This window comes from Rhamphochromis sp. 'chilingali', assembly GCF_963969265.1.
Source record: "Rhamphochromis sp. 'chilingali' genome assembly, chromosome: 9".
Taxonomy (NCBI): domain Eukaryota; kingdom Metazoa; phylum Chordata; class Actinopteri; order Cichliformes; family Cichlidae; genus Rhamphochromis; species Rhamphochromis sp. 'chilingali'.
This window is the reverse complement of record NC_137936.1, coordinates 6,885,011-6,904,138: the sequence shown is the minus strand read 5'-3', so window position 1 is coordinate 6,904,138 and position 19,128 is coordinate 6,885,011. Positions and strand designations below refer to the sequence as shown.

Genomic DNA, 19,128 nt, shown 5'->3' with positions numbered 1-19,128 from the left:
ACTTCCAGTACTTCCAGTTCTTCTTTGCGCTTTGGCTGTGTGTTTGGGGTCGTTGTCCTGCTGCAGAATACATTCGGGGCCAATAAACAATCATTTATATTTGTGAAAGCGTTTTTTGCTGACAGCATTTTTCTACACCTGCCTAAAACATTTGCACAGTACTGTAAATTTGCATTATAAAAGTTGAAAGAATTTTTTTTAACTTTTTATTTTGTAGTTTTTCCAAATTTATAGTACATGCAAACAAAAATATGAAAAGGAACACAAAAGAAACAAACTAAAAGGAATAAAGGACACTTAATCTGTGGAAGAGAAAAAAAAATATTAAAAAAATTAAAAATAAAATAAACAACGAGGAGAGGTCCCTGCCTTATGGGGATGAGTCTTATAGGCTATCCATTTTGTCTACTGTTTTCGGTGTTTGTCAGATTTCAGTCTCAAAGTGTAGGTCATTTTCTCCATTATATATATGTCCTCGATTACATCAGTCCATTCTTCCAATTTTAAAGGGTCACTTTTCAGCCTGTTTTTTGTTATTACCTTTTTGCTTGACAACAACATAATTTTAAACAAGTAATGGTCCTCCTTTCTTACATTTTCCCATATTCCAAAATATATTACTCGTGCCTCACACGGCACGTCATACCCCAGCACTTTCTTCATTGTTACTGCAATGCTTTCCCAGTAAGGTTTGATATTTTTACACTTCCAAAACACATGAGAATGATTGGCGTCCCAGTCTCCACATAATCTCCAGCATCATTTGTGTATAATTTTCTGAAACATCCGTAGACAAATAAGTGCGAAATTCATTCCTGGAACCAGAGCCGTTGAAAAAGCGGACGTCATTGCTGAGTTCTGTAGCGACGCTTTAATGGGTTTTTACATATTTTTGAGATTTTTTATTATGGACCCACAGCGAACAAGCTTTTGTGTTCAGTTTTTCTCAGGATTGCTTTTATTACCTGTGTCAGAAAAGCTATGTTTCTTTTCTTGTGGCATTTTCATCTGAAGGACCTCACTCTCTGCTGCTTTATTGACAATGGCTGCAGGATTAAGTAGCGCTGCAATTAAAAGGAAACTCCACCGTGAAACAGGATTTAGTCCATTTAAAGGACCACCGTACTCATAGCTTACTGCTCTGCACTTGAATTTAGGTTTCCCTGCTCTCTTAGGACTCTTATCCAAAAGGCTTCAAATAATGTTGCTTTAAGTGTGGTTTAATACTTAAAAAGGATCAGAGAGATGGTTGAAATTCCTTGTTTTCCATGTTCGTTCAAGCTCAAGTGGAGCAAACAGGCTTCGCCTCAAGTTTTGTTCTTGTTATTATAAAGCCACTGTTGAGCTTAGTTCATGTCTGCTACTTCTGTCCTGCTCAGGCACATTAAATGAATCAAACATCTGAGTAGAATGAGCAGATTTCTTTAACATTTCTCCTCCAGTGAGCACTAATAATTTCTTTTTGTTTGAACCCTTTTTCTTAGTCAACAACAGTGTTGGTCAAGTAACTAATTACTGATTACTTCCCAAAAAAGTAATCCCGTTACTTTACTGATTACTTATTTTCAAAATTAATTAGTTACTTAGTTACTTTTTAAAAACACGATTTACAACTTGAATAGGTAATAAAGCGATAGATGTTTCAGCCCAATTCTACTTTTTCTGCATAATCCATCATACAAAATGTAATCAAATGGAAAAGTCTCTTTTTAAAACTTGTTTTATCAGTTTTAATCTCTTTTTTTTTTTATGCATCAAGCAAAAATTTAATTATATGCAACATTCACTGACTGGAAGAAATTTGTTTAACATTTAAACCTATTTTCTGCACATTCCAGCACATAAAATAAAATATTTTTTGTGTTTACACTCGCTCTTTCAAATAAATGCAAGTAAAACACAGCAGAAAATAAATAAAATCAAAGACTCAGCGGTCCTGTTGCTCTATTTTCACCTGTAAAGCAGGAGTGGCGTAGGTGGAGGTTTACCCTGGTGCAGGTGTGCCGCAGCGGTCAGTTGAACAAGTAACGCGTTACTGCTCATCTCTGGTCAACAAAGATCAAACTTGAAAGATTAGAGTATAAGAGAATGAAAGACCCCCCACCCTTTTGTTCTGGAATGCAAATGAGTAGATTGAAGTTGTGATAATATCATATGAAATGTAGCCTGTGCAAGTGTTACAGGCATTTTGCATCATTCTTACAAAGACTAGTAATAGTAATCCTAACCCCCCCCCCCAGAAAAGCTCACTTTTTCAATTTATTCATATTTTTTGAGTTTTTGTTTTGTCTTGTTTGTTTGTTTGTTTTATCACGTAAATCACACCAGAGTTGTTGGCAAATGACATTGCCAATCATTTTCATTCAGCATAAGGCGTACAGATGGTCCCCCCCAGGTCCCTGCATGAAAAACTGCTGATTTGAGAGGAATGTCATGGTTAATTAATAGCTGCCATAAATGGGAATGCTTTCCATGCACAGACTGATACACGCCAGCATTCGCCTCCTTCGCCAGCAGGGATGTTCGCCCCTGCACATCCGGAGGTGCCTGAGCGGTATGGAAATTCAGGCGCAACCTGCTCAAACACAGGATTAGTTTGTGATCTTTCGACGAGGACGGTCTCTCTTTTCATGTCACAGTACCTTAATCCCCGGCAACTGGAGCACAGGCCGCTCCAAAAAAAAAAAAAAAACCCTATGGAAATAGGCTCTGATGACATTATGGGTGAAGCCGGAGGAGAACGCAGCAGACGTAGGGACACGGGGGAGGCGAAAAACCTGACACAGCTGCATAGAGATGTATGAAAACTGCTCAAGGATTTAATACTGTAGTGAAGGAGCGGTGCGAAAACTCGAGTTCAGGGAGATAAATGTATACTGGGGATTAAATGTCCGACTGATTCACTGATCCAGCCGAGTTTTTAGTTCATTGGGCCTAGCCGTCCTTAAATAGATTTTAATTTGATGGCTCAGTGACGAGCAAGATTTTCCCCCCGTAGGCGGGCAAATAGTCCAAACAGATGAAGCGGTGGTACAGCGTGACCATGTACACAGCACTTAGTATGTACAGGGCATACCTATCTGGAAAGCAATTTTCACAGCGCTGTATACCTCAGATGTCTCGATACTCCTTCCCCTCTTATCCCCTCTTTCTGCTGAAGGGGAAACGGGCCCTGTGGTGCAGTCAGAGATATAAATAGAGCATGGTTTTATTTCACTCTCATAAACATGTAGATTGATTAGGGTCATTTTCCGCTAGCCTGCCTCCATCCACCCAAGCCTTTGCCTCCATTAGTGATGAAAACCTAGATTTATTGCCACGTCTGTCACTTCCAGACCATAATTCACTGGGCCGCTGGCTGCCTGTTTTTATGTAGATGAGCCATGGGAGTAAAGCATATTAAAGGCACATGTCTGTTTGTCCGTAGGAACGCATACAGGTCGCCAGCGGGGTGTTGTCAATCAGTCGCCTGACCCTGACTGACACCGGCATGTATCAGTGTGTGGCCGGCAATAAGCACGGGGAGGTCTACTCCAATGCAGAGCTGCGAGTTATAGGTAAGACCCCGCCCCGGTTTACAGAGTGTGCAGGGATGCGCACACCCACTCTGGCATGTGCGCATCCCTGCTTGAGATGTGTGCGCAAGAGTGTTTGTTTTCAAGTTTGCTCCCTCTTCAGATGACCTCTGGCCTCCCTCTTATTGGCCACTAATTGAAAAGCATTAATTATAAGATGAATGCGTCCTGCTGACAGTGATGTATGCTCGGAGCTGCTTTGTTCACCAGCCTCGCCCATCTGCGCTGTCAAGCCCGTCACTCTTCGCTCTTTGTCGGCAGCCGCCCTCATTCACCATTCAACCTCCGGCGCGTCTCATCCTGATCGTGTAGCCGATTGGGCTCGGGCTCAATACACCTGATTTTACTGGTCAATGGGGAGAAAAAAAGAGGATGTCGGGGAGGTTATCGGACAGCACACGATTTTTTTAAAGCGAGTTTTAGCGCAGGCGAGTTGTTATGAGAGTGATCAGACAGCACATGCAAGCCTGTTATCAATCTCTTCAACCCATCAGCTGTGGGCATTACTATTCAGCGTTCTGATTACTAATTATTCGCATTATAAAGATCTTTAATCCACTGTCATTGATTTACTCGCAGCAATAATTCAATGTATTTGTAATGTAATGGTGAAAAACTGTTGAGCCCCACATTTAAAATGAAATAAACGATCAGAGATGAATTGTAGGAAGGAGAAGAAAGTGTGAGGCTTTTACAAATACTGGCTTTAACATGCTGCTCTTGTCTCAGCTGTTGCCCCAGATTTTTCTCACAATCAACTGAGGAGCCAGACGCTGGTGAAGGTAGGAGGAGATGCGCTCGTCGAGTGCAAGCCCAAGATGTCTCCTTGGGGTGTGATCTCTTGGCGGAAGGGCAGCGAACCACTGCGAGAGACCGACAGGTAGCGCAATATTTGCTTTTACCACGACATGAGAACTGCTGTGCTTTTTGCATGTGCTCTTATTGCTCTGAGACACAAAGACAGACACGTCTAAACAACACTCGCCCCCTTCCACACCTCTCATCTGGTTCTCATTTAAGCATATCGCTGTAAAAGCCTCCAACAGCAGTGTGTTGTGCAGCTGGTTGCCGTGAATGACGAGATGCACACATTTTAATAACAGAAAATGTAAATCACTGGCGCATTAGCACATTTTAAATGCCTGTTTGACTTGGCAAAGGCAACTTCCTGTGTACTATTTAACCAATAACCATAAAGTTCGATTCAATTCAATTTTATTCATACACCGCCTAATCACAACAGTCACCTCGGGCACTTTATATTTATATATTTGTAAGGTAAACACGCAGCATCACCTGATTCAGACAGAACTCTAAACTTCAAATCTAATTAACTCAACAGTAAGATTACTTTAACAGTACCTGCCCACTATGTGTCAATAACATAGTTTTTCCCGTCTTTGTGATTAGCCACAGAAATCTGTTGATATTCCATGATTTCTGATTGTCTCGTCACTGATAGCCACTTCCTATATGTGCACTTGTAAACTGTTTGGCCACCATCACTGATGACTGCCAAGACTTGGAGAACACCTTAAAAGAAAACCGAAAATTACTTATTCTGGTAGCAAAGGGTTCGAGCTAGGGATAAAGGTAAGATCATCACTGATGACCTAGTTCTCGTGCTTGCATTTATATATAAAACATCAAAGATATGTTGACAAATCAATCACAACACTGACCAACTAAAGATGCAGGCAACCTTAAAGTGACCACTATACTGTGCTTTATCAGACCTGTCATGAGGATGAATGAGTATACCGTTTGGCTTGCAAACTGTAACGTAGTGTTAAATTAGCGCATGTTTTGTATGTCTGTCGAGGCCTGAAATCACAAAAGAAACTGATTTATTTGTTTTTTTAGGAATTCAAAAGGACAGTGTCAGTGTGCACCACAACGCTTCAATCTCTGAGGCTTATTTTGTGGTCGTACTTCCATGGAGAGATTTTGATGCACTCCTTAGATGTGGCTAAGAATAAAAACAGCTTGAAGCTGAGCTGAGTAATGGTTAATGGGGTTTACCGTGTTTTATCTCCAGCTTTTTAGTGGCGGCCGAATAGACCGGCTGCTGAGTAAATTTCAACGTGCTAATCAGGTACTTTTCACCTCAGCGGGACGAGAACGGCTCCAGAAATCAAATCATTCGAGTTCTGTCGGGTTTTTGAGCAATGAGGAACGATCTCAGCGTCCAGCCACGTTTGACCTCTGAAATGTCACGCGTGCCACACGTGGTAACTCTGTCGGTCTTGTGCGCGTCTGTCAGAGTCCAGCGTGAAGTCTGGCCCAGTAACCTCGCTCGGAGACAGGGGTCGCCCATTGGGTGTCACCGTTCTAGCATGACCCGGCTCTGACAGCAGGGCTGTGTGCAGAGTGTCTTGCCAGGCTTTGCATATATACAAAGCAGTGTTGTTGCTTGTCAAACAAAGTGGCGGGGAATTTGCATAGTGGTTTCGCTGCTGGTGCCCTTCACTTGCCCTGTGCCACTTCCATAACAAACTTCAACCTCACAGCACACTTTGATCCTGTTGTTTGGAAATCATACTTTGGATTGTTTGACATGAATCGACGTTGCTGCGAATGAAGCGACGAATAAAGCGGCAGAGCTCAAAGTTAAATAGATGCTTTGCGATTCTTTGTTTCCCTGAAGTTCCATCACTGCACGCACTTGCCCTTCACTCTTCTCACTTACTGCTGACTGTACTCACTCGGTGACCAACTGCTGAGATAAATAACAAATGACTCGAGATTTGAATCATTCAAATATAATCACACAACAACTCCTGAATAATTGAAATTAGAAGTTTGTTGTGGGCGAAGCTGCAGCAGAAAGATAGATTTACTTTAGTTCTTCAGTGCAGCAGTGAGTATTAGACTAATGGACATTTAGTAGATGGATTTCTTTAACGCTGTCTTTGTTCTGGTAGTTTGAAAGTCTGTTTGATGCTTGCTAATGTGTTTTAATGCTTTTACTCGCACTAAATAAATGATATTTGGCTGAGACCACCTGTGCCGCTGTTCCAGAATGAAACGGAAAAGAAGCACAGATTTGAAATTAAAATTGAGACAGTCCCAGCTGTATTACATTAAAAGGAATCTTTTTAGATTTTAATTTTTTTTGCCACGATAGCAGACTTTAAAGACAACTAGGAAGTAGAGTAACTGTTTGTGGAGCATGACAACACACACCAGACTCTCATCTGTGACTGCAACACACGCGCACACGTAACCACACACTTCTGCGTTACAGGGCGCACAGTATAAAATGTTAAGCATCTGCTGTGGCAGTCGTCGGAGAAGTTGCCTTTTTAAGCGGCTGCGCGCTTATAGCCTCTCTGCCTGTAGGTCGACTACCGTATTTATTCTTATCGTGCTGCTTGTTGTGAAAATGATGCGACTTTGATGAAAGCCGATCGCATCCTGATATCACACATCAGTTGTGTGATAAGCACGACTGCTATGCTGCTTCCTTTTACACCCCCCCTTTATGTTACGCACCTATACAGAAACATGCAAAATCACGAGAGGTAGCCGTGAACCCCTTTTGTTGAAGATTAATTGCTTTAATTGCGTTAGTGCTCCACAGTGGCTTCAGCAGAAAGGGAACTAGTGTCACCAGCTGGGCAATCCATCTTCATAGCAGCAGCCCCGTTTTTTTTGTATGTGTGTGTGTTTTTTTTGTGTGGGAGACCAGTGGAGAGGGAGGGAATGTCTTATCTACCCCAGACAACCCTGCAGGGACGAGGTTTAGATGACATCAGCTGGAACAAAGCAGCTGAGAGCGCAGAGTGGGGCAGGTCTTGCTGATGAGTGTGTAAGTGGGCCGTGTCAGGCGCGGAGAGCAGCCTGCAAAACACGCCATTTCAATATGTCACCAGCAGGAAGAAATCAAGTTTGTTAGGCCACTCGCAGCAGATGCGCTCAATCAAGTGTCCTCTCACGAGGCGTCGCAAGATGTGCTGACGTCCCGACGCTGCTCCCTCTTGCATTAAGCGCCATCTTTTAAAGACCTTGAGTATTTATCTCTATCGGCTTTAGAAGCCATGCAAATGTTTGAGGAGGTGTTTAAATCCCGAGGGAGGCATTAAAGAGCTTTGGGTGTGGCGGGTTTGATGCTGTCGCTTCTGCGTCTTTGCTTTGTTGCAAAAAAAGAACAGACAATGCTGGACTTCACATGCATGTAAAATCAATATGCATTTTTTACTCTTTAACAATCATTATAGCCACCTTCTGTAACACAGTGATGGACAGTCAGTATTTCAGCTTCTTTTTTTACTGAGCACAGTCCAAAAGGTTACATGCCTTTAAAAGGCCTAAGATGAGGCAATGTTATGCAAATGCTTTATGCTAAAATTAGATTTCCCTTTATTGTAATATATGTTTTTTCCCCCCACAAAAGATATCCAGAGAGGGGGAAACAATACAGAACCTGCTGGTGGCTGGATTCCTGGGGAAGCAGTATTCAGTCCTTTGTGTGTATTATAATCAGTGAGGGGAGATGGCACTCCATGAACAAAATGCACCCGGCAAACTGCTGCCAAGTCAAAATGCCAGCTGGGCTCCTGTTGTGTCTGTATGTGCAGAACACAGATAATATACAATATGTATAAAAATATGTATTGGTTTGTTGATTAGAAAGCCTGAATATTGCAACCAAACTAAAATAACTGTTAAATACTGATTTGTTGACATTGATTTGGGGATTTTAAATAGATTAAATTATGAAACCAAATTTAAATCATTTAGATTTTATTATATTAAAACAAATAATATCTATACAGTAGTTTAATTTTATTTATTGACAGATTTACTTTTTTGTGAATTTTAGTTATTATAGTTAGCCAAGTTATTTTGTATGTTTTGGCTCCTGCAACATAGGAATGAATAAAATAATGTATATCTTAGATTAGCTTAGCTTAGCTTAGTGTAGCTTAGCATAGCTTAGCTTATCTTTGAGAATTGCTACTTGAATTCAAATTGTTTTTGATTTCTGAAGTCATCCACATAGACTAAAAAAATGCCAACAATTATTTTTAAATAACTGTTCAAAAAACACCAGCTCGGTCACATTTACCTGACAAAGCAAGTTAACTGAACTGGTGAGTTAACGGAAAGTCAGAGAGACGATTAGGACTGATGCTCCCAACCCAAAGAAAAAAGAAAAAAGAAAAAGCAAATTGGCGACAGCAGGGCTGCACAATTATGGCCAAAATGATTCTCATTTATTTTAATCAATAACATCACAATTATTTACAATAGTTATTCATTGATTTTAGTGACAAAATGTAAATAATAACCCTGCCTTTACATCCATATACCTAATAATATACACATCTTTGAAGCAAAACAAAGTTGGCCCTTTTTATTTATCTAATTCACTGCAGCTCTTTTATAAAAAATCTGAATGAAAAATTGTCAAATTTGAACACAAAATTAAATCAACATTTAAAGCCTTTATGCTAAATTCCGGGCAAATAAAACATCTTTGCAGGCAAATATGAATTTATCTGCTGGAAGTGCATCTCTTAAAGCAAGATATAAGCTCTTTCACTCCATTTATTGTACGTGCGTGATGGATGTGAATAAAGCTCGAAGCAAGTGAGATCCATCTCTTTTCCTCGTGTGACATTTTGCAAAACCCAGAACCCACTTTTGTCCAATAAATTGACAATTTTCTTGAAGTCTTCATTACTCACTGTGTTTAGTGGACAGATGTCTTTGGTCGAATTGAATGCACTTTGTGAGTTAGATAGATGCACTGCTGTGCTGCTGTGCTTTTATGGCTGTCTGCGTTTCACACTAGTAACCACTGCATCGTTTCAGGGTTTTCAGGTGGTTAAATAAGTCAGTTGTCTTAGTTTGCAGTACAGACGCACAGCTGTCTTTGCCTTCTTCTTCGTTAACATCAGTTGTGCTGGATCCACAGTATTTGTAAACAGTGGTTTATGATCAGCTTCAAAGAAATAAGCTGTTTGCCTTCTGCTGTGACAGATATTTGAATTTTGTTGTATATCTGGCTTTTAACGAATCCTGGAAACCACACGCTGCACAGTTCAAGGAACAGCTGTGATTAGCACATTCAGAAATGTGGTCAGTTGCTGATTTAGGGAGCGCTTAATTTGCTTTTGCCATGTATTCTGCTGGTGGAGCATGCGTTTTTCAATATCATTTGATCAGCTTAATTCAATTGTGGGAAGCCAAAATCGTGATCAACATTAATATTGGATTATATGTGACAGTCGGTGTCCTCCAGTCCAGGTTTAACAATCTAAACATAATACCTACTCTGCCCTGTCTTAAAGGATAAAAATCCTCATTCTGACAAACAAACATTTTTCTGTGAAAAACAGACTTTGGGTTTGTGTCTTGGTTTCTCATCAATGACGCCTTAGAGCTAACAGAGCTTGTGATTTCACAAACCAAGTGGGACCTGATAGTGGGTATGTCTAACGTTTATGTGCAATTAATGGTTAACTGTAGCAAGCAACCATTCGAGTGACATCTTTAAACAAAGACAGAAGGCTTGTTTCCAAGGGAACATCTGCTTACAGTTTTGCTAAAAGTTAACTCCCTTTTTCTCACATTAGTAGGTTTAAGCTGTTCAAGTGTTAAGTCGCATGACATGCAGGAGAAAACATAAAGAATGCGACTGCGGACTAAGTTGGAGATGTTGTAAAATGTCATGTTTTAGACTTTGACCTTATCTGTGTCAGTGTGTTTTTATAGAACTGAGCTCTTATTCTTTCTATTATAGTTTATTATCATTATTATTATTATTATTAAATAGATAAGGTTAGGTCGTGATGAATTCAGTTGGGGAAAAAAAAACATGTTGCTGCCAAGAAATTGTCTTAGTTTTGCACTTAGCCATTGATCAAAAAATAGCTTTATTGGTCTAGACAGGAAATGCTAAGACAGACCATTAATCTTGCTAGAAACTCCTCTGTCTTCAATGGTTTAAGGCACCTAAATCAACACTGCTTTATTCTGTAAGTGTACTCTTGGTGTCAGTATCTGCGTCTTCATCAATACTGGTTGTAGCTTAACAGTTACTTAGATACCTTGTCTGTGGAACCAGGTTGATTAGGAAAAGTCAGAACTAAATTTTCTTAGTGCTGATAAACGATGGATGTAGCCACAATGATTTCACCTACGAGTTGATCACGTTCTGTGAAGCCTCAAGCTGTCTGTTTTTGCTGTGGTCACCTTGGTCTCTTGAATCGGGACATGACAAGCGAGGGGTGGAGAACAGATCTGAGACACACTGAGGGACACTGCACACTTACAGAGAAGCAGCTCGCTTATCACTCAGCATACCCGCCCAAAAGCATAACCTGCTTAATTGTCCTTATTTACTCTAATGAGGACTATAATTTGCAACGTGAACATCATGTTGTAATTAATAAATGTTGATCGTGACTAGCAATTCAGACCATAAACTCATCTGACAAGCGTTTACTGGGGTCAAAGAGCAAGCAGGAACACCGCCATTTTCCCATAGACTTTTACACACTTTAAACACAGGAGTCACCCCCTGAGTGGAACAATTCATCACTCCAAAGAACACATCTCCACTGCTCTAAAATCCAGTGGTAGCATACTTTACAACACTGCACCTGACACTTTGCATTGTGCTTAGTGATGCAAGGCTTGGATTCATCTGCTCGGCTATGAAAACCCATTCTGTGAAACTCCCTGCACACCGTTCTTGAGCTAATGCGAAGGCCACGCAAAGTTTGCAGGTCTGTAGCGATCTGCAGAATGTTGTGGACTTCTGCGGAGTACGCACCTCGGCTCCTTACCATGCATGGAGGGTTTCACCCCAAGTCCAGCACCCTGAGGCTATACGCTAAGCGGAGGGGACTGGTGAGTGTCAGCACCACAGTCCAGGATGAGACAACGAACATCCAAGAATACATTGGGAAGATGGCCCCAACTGACCGAGTGCTCAGTGAATACCTCAGGCAGCAGAAACCCAAGAAAGAGGAGGGAGACGAGGAACCATCATGGAAGGACAGGCCCCTGCACGGTATGTACCACCGGCAGATGGAGGAGGTGGCTGATATCCAGAAATCCTACCAGTGGCTGGACAAAGCTGGACTGAAAGACAGCACAGAGGCACTAATCATGGCAGCACAAGAACAAGCTCTGAGTACAAGATCCATAGAAGCTGGGGTCTATCACACCAGGCAAGACCCCAGGTGCAGGCTGTGTAAAGATGCCCCAGAGACAATCCAGCACATAACAGCAGGGTGCAAGATGCTAGCAGGCGAGGCATACATGGAACGCCATAACCAAGTGGCCGGCATAGTGTACAGGAACATCTGTGCCGAGTATAACCTGGAAGTCCCGAGGTCAAAATGGGAGATGCCCCCAAGGGTGGTGGAGAATGACCGAGCTAAGATCCTGTGGGACTTCCAGATACAGACGGACAAAATGGTGGTGGCTAACCAACCGGACATAGTGGTGGTAGACAAACAGAAGAAGATGGCCGTAGTGATCGATGTAGCGGTTCCGAATTGATTTGATTTTGATTTGATTTGATTTTGATTTTATTGATTAGCATTCAAATTCAAATCTCAGTGAAAACAGTGAAAAACAAACAAACAGTGAAAACAGAACAAAAATCTACCATAAAGAAAGAAAGCATGAGACAAGGCTAATCAAAAGGTATTGGCTGAAGCATTTGCTTATTACGCCAACCCTTTTCACAAAATATCTTTTTGTATGCAGCTTCTGTACACAGGGCTTGAAGAAAATAATAAAACAAAGCAAAAACCAAACAAACCAACAAAAAACAAAGAAAAAAAAACTTTCCACCTTAGATAAGTAACTACATCAAAGCAAAATAATCAAGAGGTTTTTTTCTTCTCCTTTTTGCTCTTTTCATTCTTGATTTATATATGTTTCTAATACTCTATTTTTAAACATGTTTTTAAACAAGGAAAATGAACTACACCTTTTTAAATCACTGTCATAACTATTCCACAGGTTAACTCCTCTAATAGAAACACATCTCTGCTTTATATTTGTCCTTATCTTGTTTTTTTTAAAGAAATCTGTTCCCCTTAAGTCCTATTGACTCTCTCTGACTTTGAACAGCTTCTGAGTACTGGGGCAAAGCAAGTTATTTTGTGCTTTATACATTATCTGTGCCATTTTATATTCAACTAAATCATAAAATTTCAGGGTATTCAGATTAATAAACAAAATGTTAGTTGGTTCTATATAGTTTGATTGGTTTATAATTCTTATAGCTCTTTTTTGTAACTTGAAAATAGGAAGAGTGTTCGTTTTATATGCATTACCCCATATCTCTATGGAACGCCAGGACTGCCATAATGAATTAATTAAATACACCATTAAATAATTAATTAAATGTGGCAATAATTAATTAAAATTGGAATTAATTAATTAAATAAATAGTTATGACACATGTAATTAATTAATTATTGACACATTTAATTATTTATGTATTTCACATTTTAATTAATTATTGACACATTTAATTAATTAATTATTGACACATTTAATTAATTATTTATGTATTTCACATTTTAATTAATTATTGACACATTTAATTAATTATTGACACATTTAATTAATTATTTAATGATATATTTATTTATTTCATTTTGGCAGTCCTGACGCCTGGCTCTCATCATGAAATAATTTTATCTGTCAGCCTCACCCATCAAACTCAGGGGGCGGGGTTAACGCTGATCGAGTCAAAACCATTGCTTTGGCCTGGTGGCCATTGTTTCTAGCACACAACAACCGGCATGTGGAAGCTAACAGAACTGAGCTTTGAAAAACCCTGTTTGTGTGTCACCAAATACCGTTTTAATATTTTTTTAGCCGAGAATGTAGTGGTTTAATCTTCATGTGTCTGGTCGGTTTGTCAAGATACAGCCTCTTTGCAAAAGTGTTTCGATGATTTCGGAGATGTCTGCCCAGTCTCACGGCAAAGCGTGGGATAGACCCGCTCGCCTCGCAAGCAATCCCACCGACAAAGCGCAGGCCCCGGTACACAGCTGTAGTAACCCCCGCTGACTTCTTTTACTGAGGTTATATTTATCGGTGTTTTATTTCCTGATGTTCTTATGTGTCCTACGTGTTTCAGTCGCCAATTCTGAATTATAACTAACATTAAAAACATGTTTAAGGAGGAGAGAGAGCAAATAAATCTGTTTAACATCTGATCTTTGGGTTTTTGTTCAGTAATCAGCGTGACCTGTGTATAAACACATAAAAGAGATAACGTTGGTGTTTCCGTCATGTAGTAACTGCTGGCTTTAACTGTACGAAGGTTGTTCGACACTATGAAACACATACAGACTTCATGATGTTCGGCTAATATTTTTATTGTGAATATTAATCATGAGGGTAAACGGCCCTGTACACCACGGAGCGAGGTCAGCATATCCACGATATCCTCAGCTCCATGAGTTAACACAAAGTTTCCCAGCTGACTATCTAACTGCCAACTATTCCAGAGACGTGAAAATATACAGCATAAAGAAAAGTGTAAGAGACTCAGCAGCAGATTAGAATAACAGTTATACATTTAATAAATCACCAAATGAATCCAAGAAACGAGCAAACCTGTTCCGACAATTTGAGTTTGTATTCCCTCAGCTGCAGACTCGCTGCTGTTTAAATGTTTGAAAAGGAAGATTAGATATAAAAAACGTCAAAGATAGACTCAGTCTGCCTTCACATTTGATATGAGGCCAGCACGTATAGTGGCCTCAGCAGGCTATTACTGAAATACACGTGCTATATCATAAACTATGATATAAATAGGGAGGTCCTATTAACATGTTTTAAAGGACACCTTCCTGCCTTTAGTCTCATTCATGAGCAGTATTAGTTTTCTTCTAACATCCAGAAGTCTGCACGATGTGTTTCATAGTTTGTAACAAGCCTTTGACAGGTAAACATAACATGACCGAAAAAGCAAAAAAAAAAAAAGAGAGAGAGAGAGAGAGAGAGTGTTGACATAAGAAGAGAAAATGCTCTCAATTATGGAGACAGGCAAATGGTTCATTTATGTTTGATGTGTGTTTATTCCTCCCTAAATATCGTCGGTGAAGTTCGCCATGCACGTCAGATTTTCCTGCGCATTTTTATACCTCTGCCAACAGAGAGAGAAAAAAAATCACATTCTAACAGACAGCTGGTGCTTAGAATACAGTTGAATAACTATTAAAAAACAGATGATATTTAGATGATAGTTCAGTCTAACACATGTGCCAGTAAACCATTAAACGTCTGTGAAACTATGCAGTTATGAAACGTAACTTTAACCTCAGCCAAACCGATTTGCTCAGTTGTAAATAAAACAGCGAAGTAAACGTGACCCGACAGACAGAACCTGAGTGAATGAAGTCCAGCGTTTAACCACTGAGAGCTAAAACTCAGCTGAGGTTTCAAAGCTGTGTGCCGGTGATTGGACATCAGCCGCCGATGAAGCTGTTCGCCTATAAAGTGCTCTGTAAGGAAACAAGCTCCAGCAGCTCTGCGCTCGGGGAAAACACTATATTTACTTATCTTGTGCAGAAAAATGCGCTGACATTGCTTTATATCGAGCACCGGCTGCCCAGTTAAACTGTGACTATCACCAGGTAACGTAGGCGTGTTTCTTGAATTAGCAGCAGGTGTTAAACAGCTGACAGATGAGGAGGAGGATGCATGCAGGTAAACTGAGGGTCTGTTGAGCTGATCGCTGGTTTCGTGAGAAAAATGTCAGCTCGTTCTTTATGTTACAGAAGCACAGAGACACAAGACCAGGCGGAAAGAGACGATCGTTCGGTGAAAATGAGAATCTGCGAATGCAACATGTGGAACACGGAGAGTGGAATATGTAAACAAACCGGTTAACGTAACCCCCTGGGTGCACTCTGCATGCTAACTGTTAGCAGAGCTAGTGAAATCTCTGAAAACATCTGAGCACTTTTGCAAACATGTTCTATGTTGACAACCTGACCAGACATACGTCGCGACATTCGCGGCTAAAACACTGTTAAAAGTGTAGCTGGTGACAGAAAAACGGGGTATTTTAAAACTACACCACCACCATTGCTGCCTGTGATTTGATCTGCATTCTGGGATACCTGGCTGCCCCAAGTCTACACAAGCAATCGATTATCTAGGATCGACCTGTTTTGACTTACTTTGCACGGCAACCAATCAAATGTTAGAGAAGCAGCATGGGCAGCGTTAACCCCGCCTCCTGAGTTTGATGGGTGAGGCTGACAGATAAAATTATTTCATGATGAGAGCCAGGCGCCAGGACTGCCAAAATGAAATAAATAAATATATCATTAAATAATTAATTAAATGTGTCAATAATTAATTAAAATGTGAAATACATAAATAATTAATTAAATGTGTCAATAATTAATTAATTACATGTGTCATAACTATTTATTTAATTAATTAATTCCAATTTTAATTCATTATTGCCACATTTAATTAATTATTTAATGGTGTATTTAATTAATTCATTATGGCAGTCCTGGCGTTCCATATATCTCCAGACAGTAAGTCATATATGGAAGCAACAGAGTACAATAAAGTGTGTATAATGATATATTTGTTCAGGACATGCTTTGTTTTATAGAGAATAGCAATGGTTTTTGACATTTTTGTTTTCACGTGGTTTATATGAGACTTCCAACTCAGCTTATCATCAATTATCACTCCAAGAAATTTATTTTCGTACACTCTTTCAATTTCAATTCCATTAACCCTTATTTTAGATACTTTTTTCATTTGTCTAGTGCCAAAAATAATCAATTTTGTTTTCTTTATATTTAATGATAACTTATTTACATCAAACCAGTTTTTTAATATATTTAACTCCTTTTCCGCTGTAGTCAGAAGCTGTTCTAAGTTTTTACCTGAGCAGTACAGAGTGGTATCATCAGCAAACAATACACATTTTAACAGTTTGGAAACACTACATATGTCATTTATATATAATATAAATAATTTAGGGCCCAGCACAGAGCCCTGAGGAACACCACAAGTTACCTTCAACTGCTTAGATTTTACATTATTGAATTCGACATATTGATATCTTTCATCCAGGTAACTTTTCATCCACTTGTATGCTATCCCTCTTATGCCATATCTCTCTAGTTTATTCATTAATACAGAATGATCAATTGTATCAAACGCCTTTTTTAAGTCTATAAAAACACCAACAGTATATTCCTTATTATCTATAGCATTAGATATCCCTTCAACAAGTTCCATCACTGCCATTGAAGTTGACCTTTTCACTCTAAAGCCATATCGGTTATCACTTAGGAGATTATGCTTCTCAATATATTTATCAAGTCTATTAACAAATAACTTCTCTAAGATTTTTGAGAACTGTGGGAGTAGTGATATTGGCCTATAATTGGTAAACTGACATCTCTCTCCGTTTTTATGGATTGGAATAACTTTTGCTATTTTCATTTGTGAGGGAAACACACCAGTTTGAAAGGACAGATTACAAATGTATGCAAAAGTTTGCACTATATATTCTATAATACTTTTAACTAATATCATGTCAATACCAAAACAGTCAGTGGACTTTTTATTTTTAAATGTCTTCACAATGTTAATTATTTCTCTATGAGTTACAGCACCAATAAACATGGAGGACACATTCTGAGTAATATGTTTATTTAGGTCGTTATTATTTCTTGACTCTGGAATTTCTTTTGCTAAATTAAAGCCAACATTTACAAAGAAATCATTAAATTCATTTGCAATGTCTTTAGTTTTATCAAGCACAATATCTTTATCTTTTTTAAAATAATCTGGATAATTCTTATTTTTTGAGCCCTTTTTGATTATACTGTTTAATATCCTCCATGTTTCTTGTGTGTTACTTCTACTTTGCTCCAATAATTTGTGGTAATATTCTTTCTTACTTGTTCTTATAGTATTTACTAATCTATTTTTATATAACTTGTACTTTATTTCAGCATCTTTTGTCCTCTGTTTTATGAATCTCTTATATAGATTATTTTTCTTTTTACATGCATCTTCTATCCCCTTTGTGATCCATGGCTTATTTGATCTGTGATGCTTTCTAGTGATTTTCATTAAAGGACAATGTTTTTCATATAGTGAAATTACAGTTGATAAGAATGCATCATACGCACTATTTGAATCTTCATTTGCAAAAACCTCATTCCAATTGTGTTCCTTTAAGTCCACCTGGAGGGCAGCAATGGCTCTTGTTTTTCTATGTCGTATCATATCAAATATTTGATTCTTTTGTGTAGTTTTAATCCCAAAATAATTTTGAAAAATTGCAAAAACAGGAAGATGATCGCTTATATCAGTTATAAGAAGTCCACCTACTATTTCATGGTCAATTTTATTTGTGAATATATTATCTATCAATGTAGCTGTATCAATTGTTATTCTACTTGGTTTTATAATTACAAGGAAAAGGGAGTTACTATACATTGTATTTATGAAATCTGTTGTTTTCTGATGTCCATTTGGGTTTAGCAAATTTATATTAAAATCACCACAAATTATTTGCACTTTTTTATCATTTAGGTTGCTAAACATAGCAGCAAGTTTTTCATTGAATATCTCAAGGCATGAACCTGGTGTCCTATAGATGCAACTTATAATTATATTGTTAGCTTTTTCAACATGAATTTCCATAGTGACACATTCCAATATGTTATCTATGGTGCTTGACATACATTCAATCAGACTACATTTCAAAACTTTATCTACATATAAAGCAACACCGCCTCCTTTTTTATTCACCCTGTTCATTGTAAATAATTCGTATCCTTCCAGTCCCATTTCACTAACTTTCTCATTATCGAGCCATGTTTCTGATATTGCAATTATATTAAACTTTTTTAACTTACTTAAACATTCTGTAATTTTAGAAAAATTTTTATACAGGCTTCTACTATTGAAATGTATGACCGACAATGCATTTGCCATTTTAATATTCACATTGAATTGGTCATCTGTATAGTACTCACAAGTATTATTGGTGTTATTGTAGAAGTGGGTATCTGGGTCAATGTTACTTTCAGGGTCATTCATGTTGTGCTCTGCATAGTTAAACGTTTTGAAGTTCGTTTTCTCAGCGTGTGTGGCAAAATAACCACCTTGACAGTCCTTTTCATAATCAAAGTCTTCCTCTTCAATATCTCCGAATGGAAACCTATAATCTGTGTCCAAACTTGTCATTTATGTGTTTTTGTTGTTGTTGTTTCCATTGTTTTTGAGCCATAAGGCCAGAAACACTTTCCATACCCATTGTTCATTATCCAATCGTCACTTTTCCAATAGATTCCATAGCAGATTCCTGATTATTTATATTGCTCTAAGTCTTTGAGTTCTCTTATCATCACAACTTTCGCTTCTTCGGGATTGCCATTTAGTCTTATCATTACTTTGCAGTTCCTCGTCCATGTTGCTTGTATCTTATTTTGTTTTCTCAGGCTGCGTGCCTGTCTTGCAATTTCAGCAGTCTTTTTCGTTAAATGTTCATTTAAATACACACCAGTCCCTTTTA

At 38.8% G+C, this 19,128-nt stretch overlaps 1 protein-coding gene across 2 annotated transcripts in view; it reads left to right on the top strand.

Moving 5' to 3' along the window:
• cntn4 (contactin 4) overlaps positions 1-19,128 on the top strand; it is a 215,764-nt gene that overhangs the window by 144,470 nt on the left and 52,166 nt on the right. For both annotated transcript variants that reach the window (XM_080891754.1, XM_080891753.1), the window contains exons 10-11: positions 3,428-3,557; positions 4,305-4,455. In XM_080891754.1, coding sequence (XP_080747880.1) covers positions 3,428-3,557; positions 4,305-4,455 — 281 coding nt within the window. The remainder of the gene's footprint in view (positions 1-3,427; positions 3,558-4,304; positions 4,456-19,128) is intronic.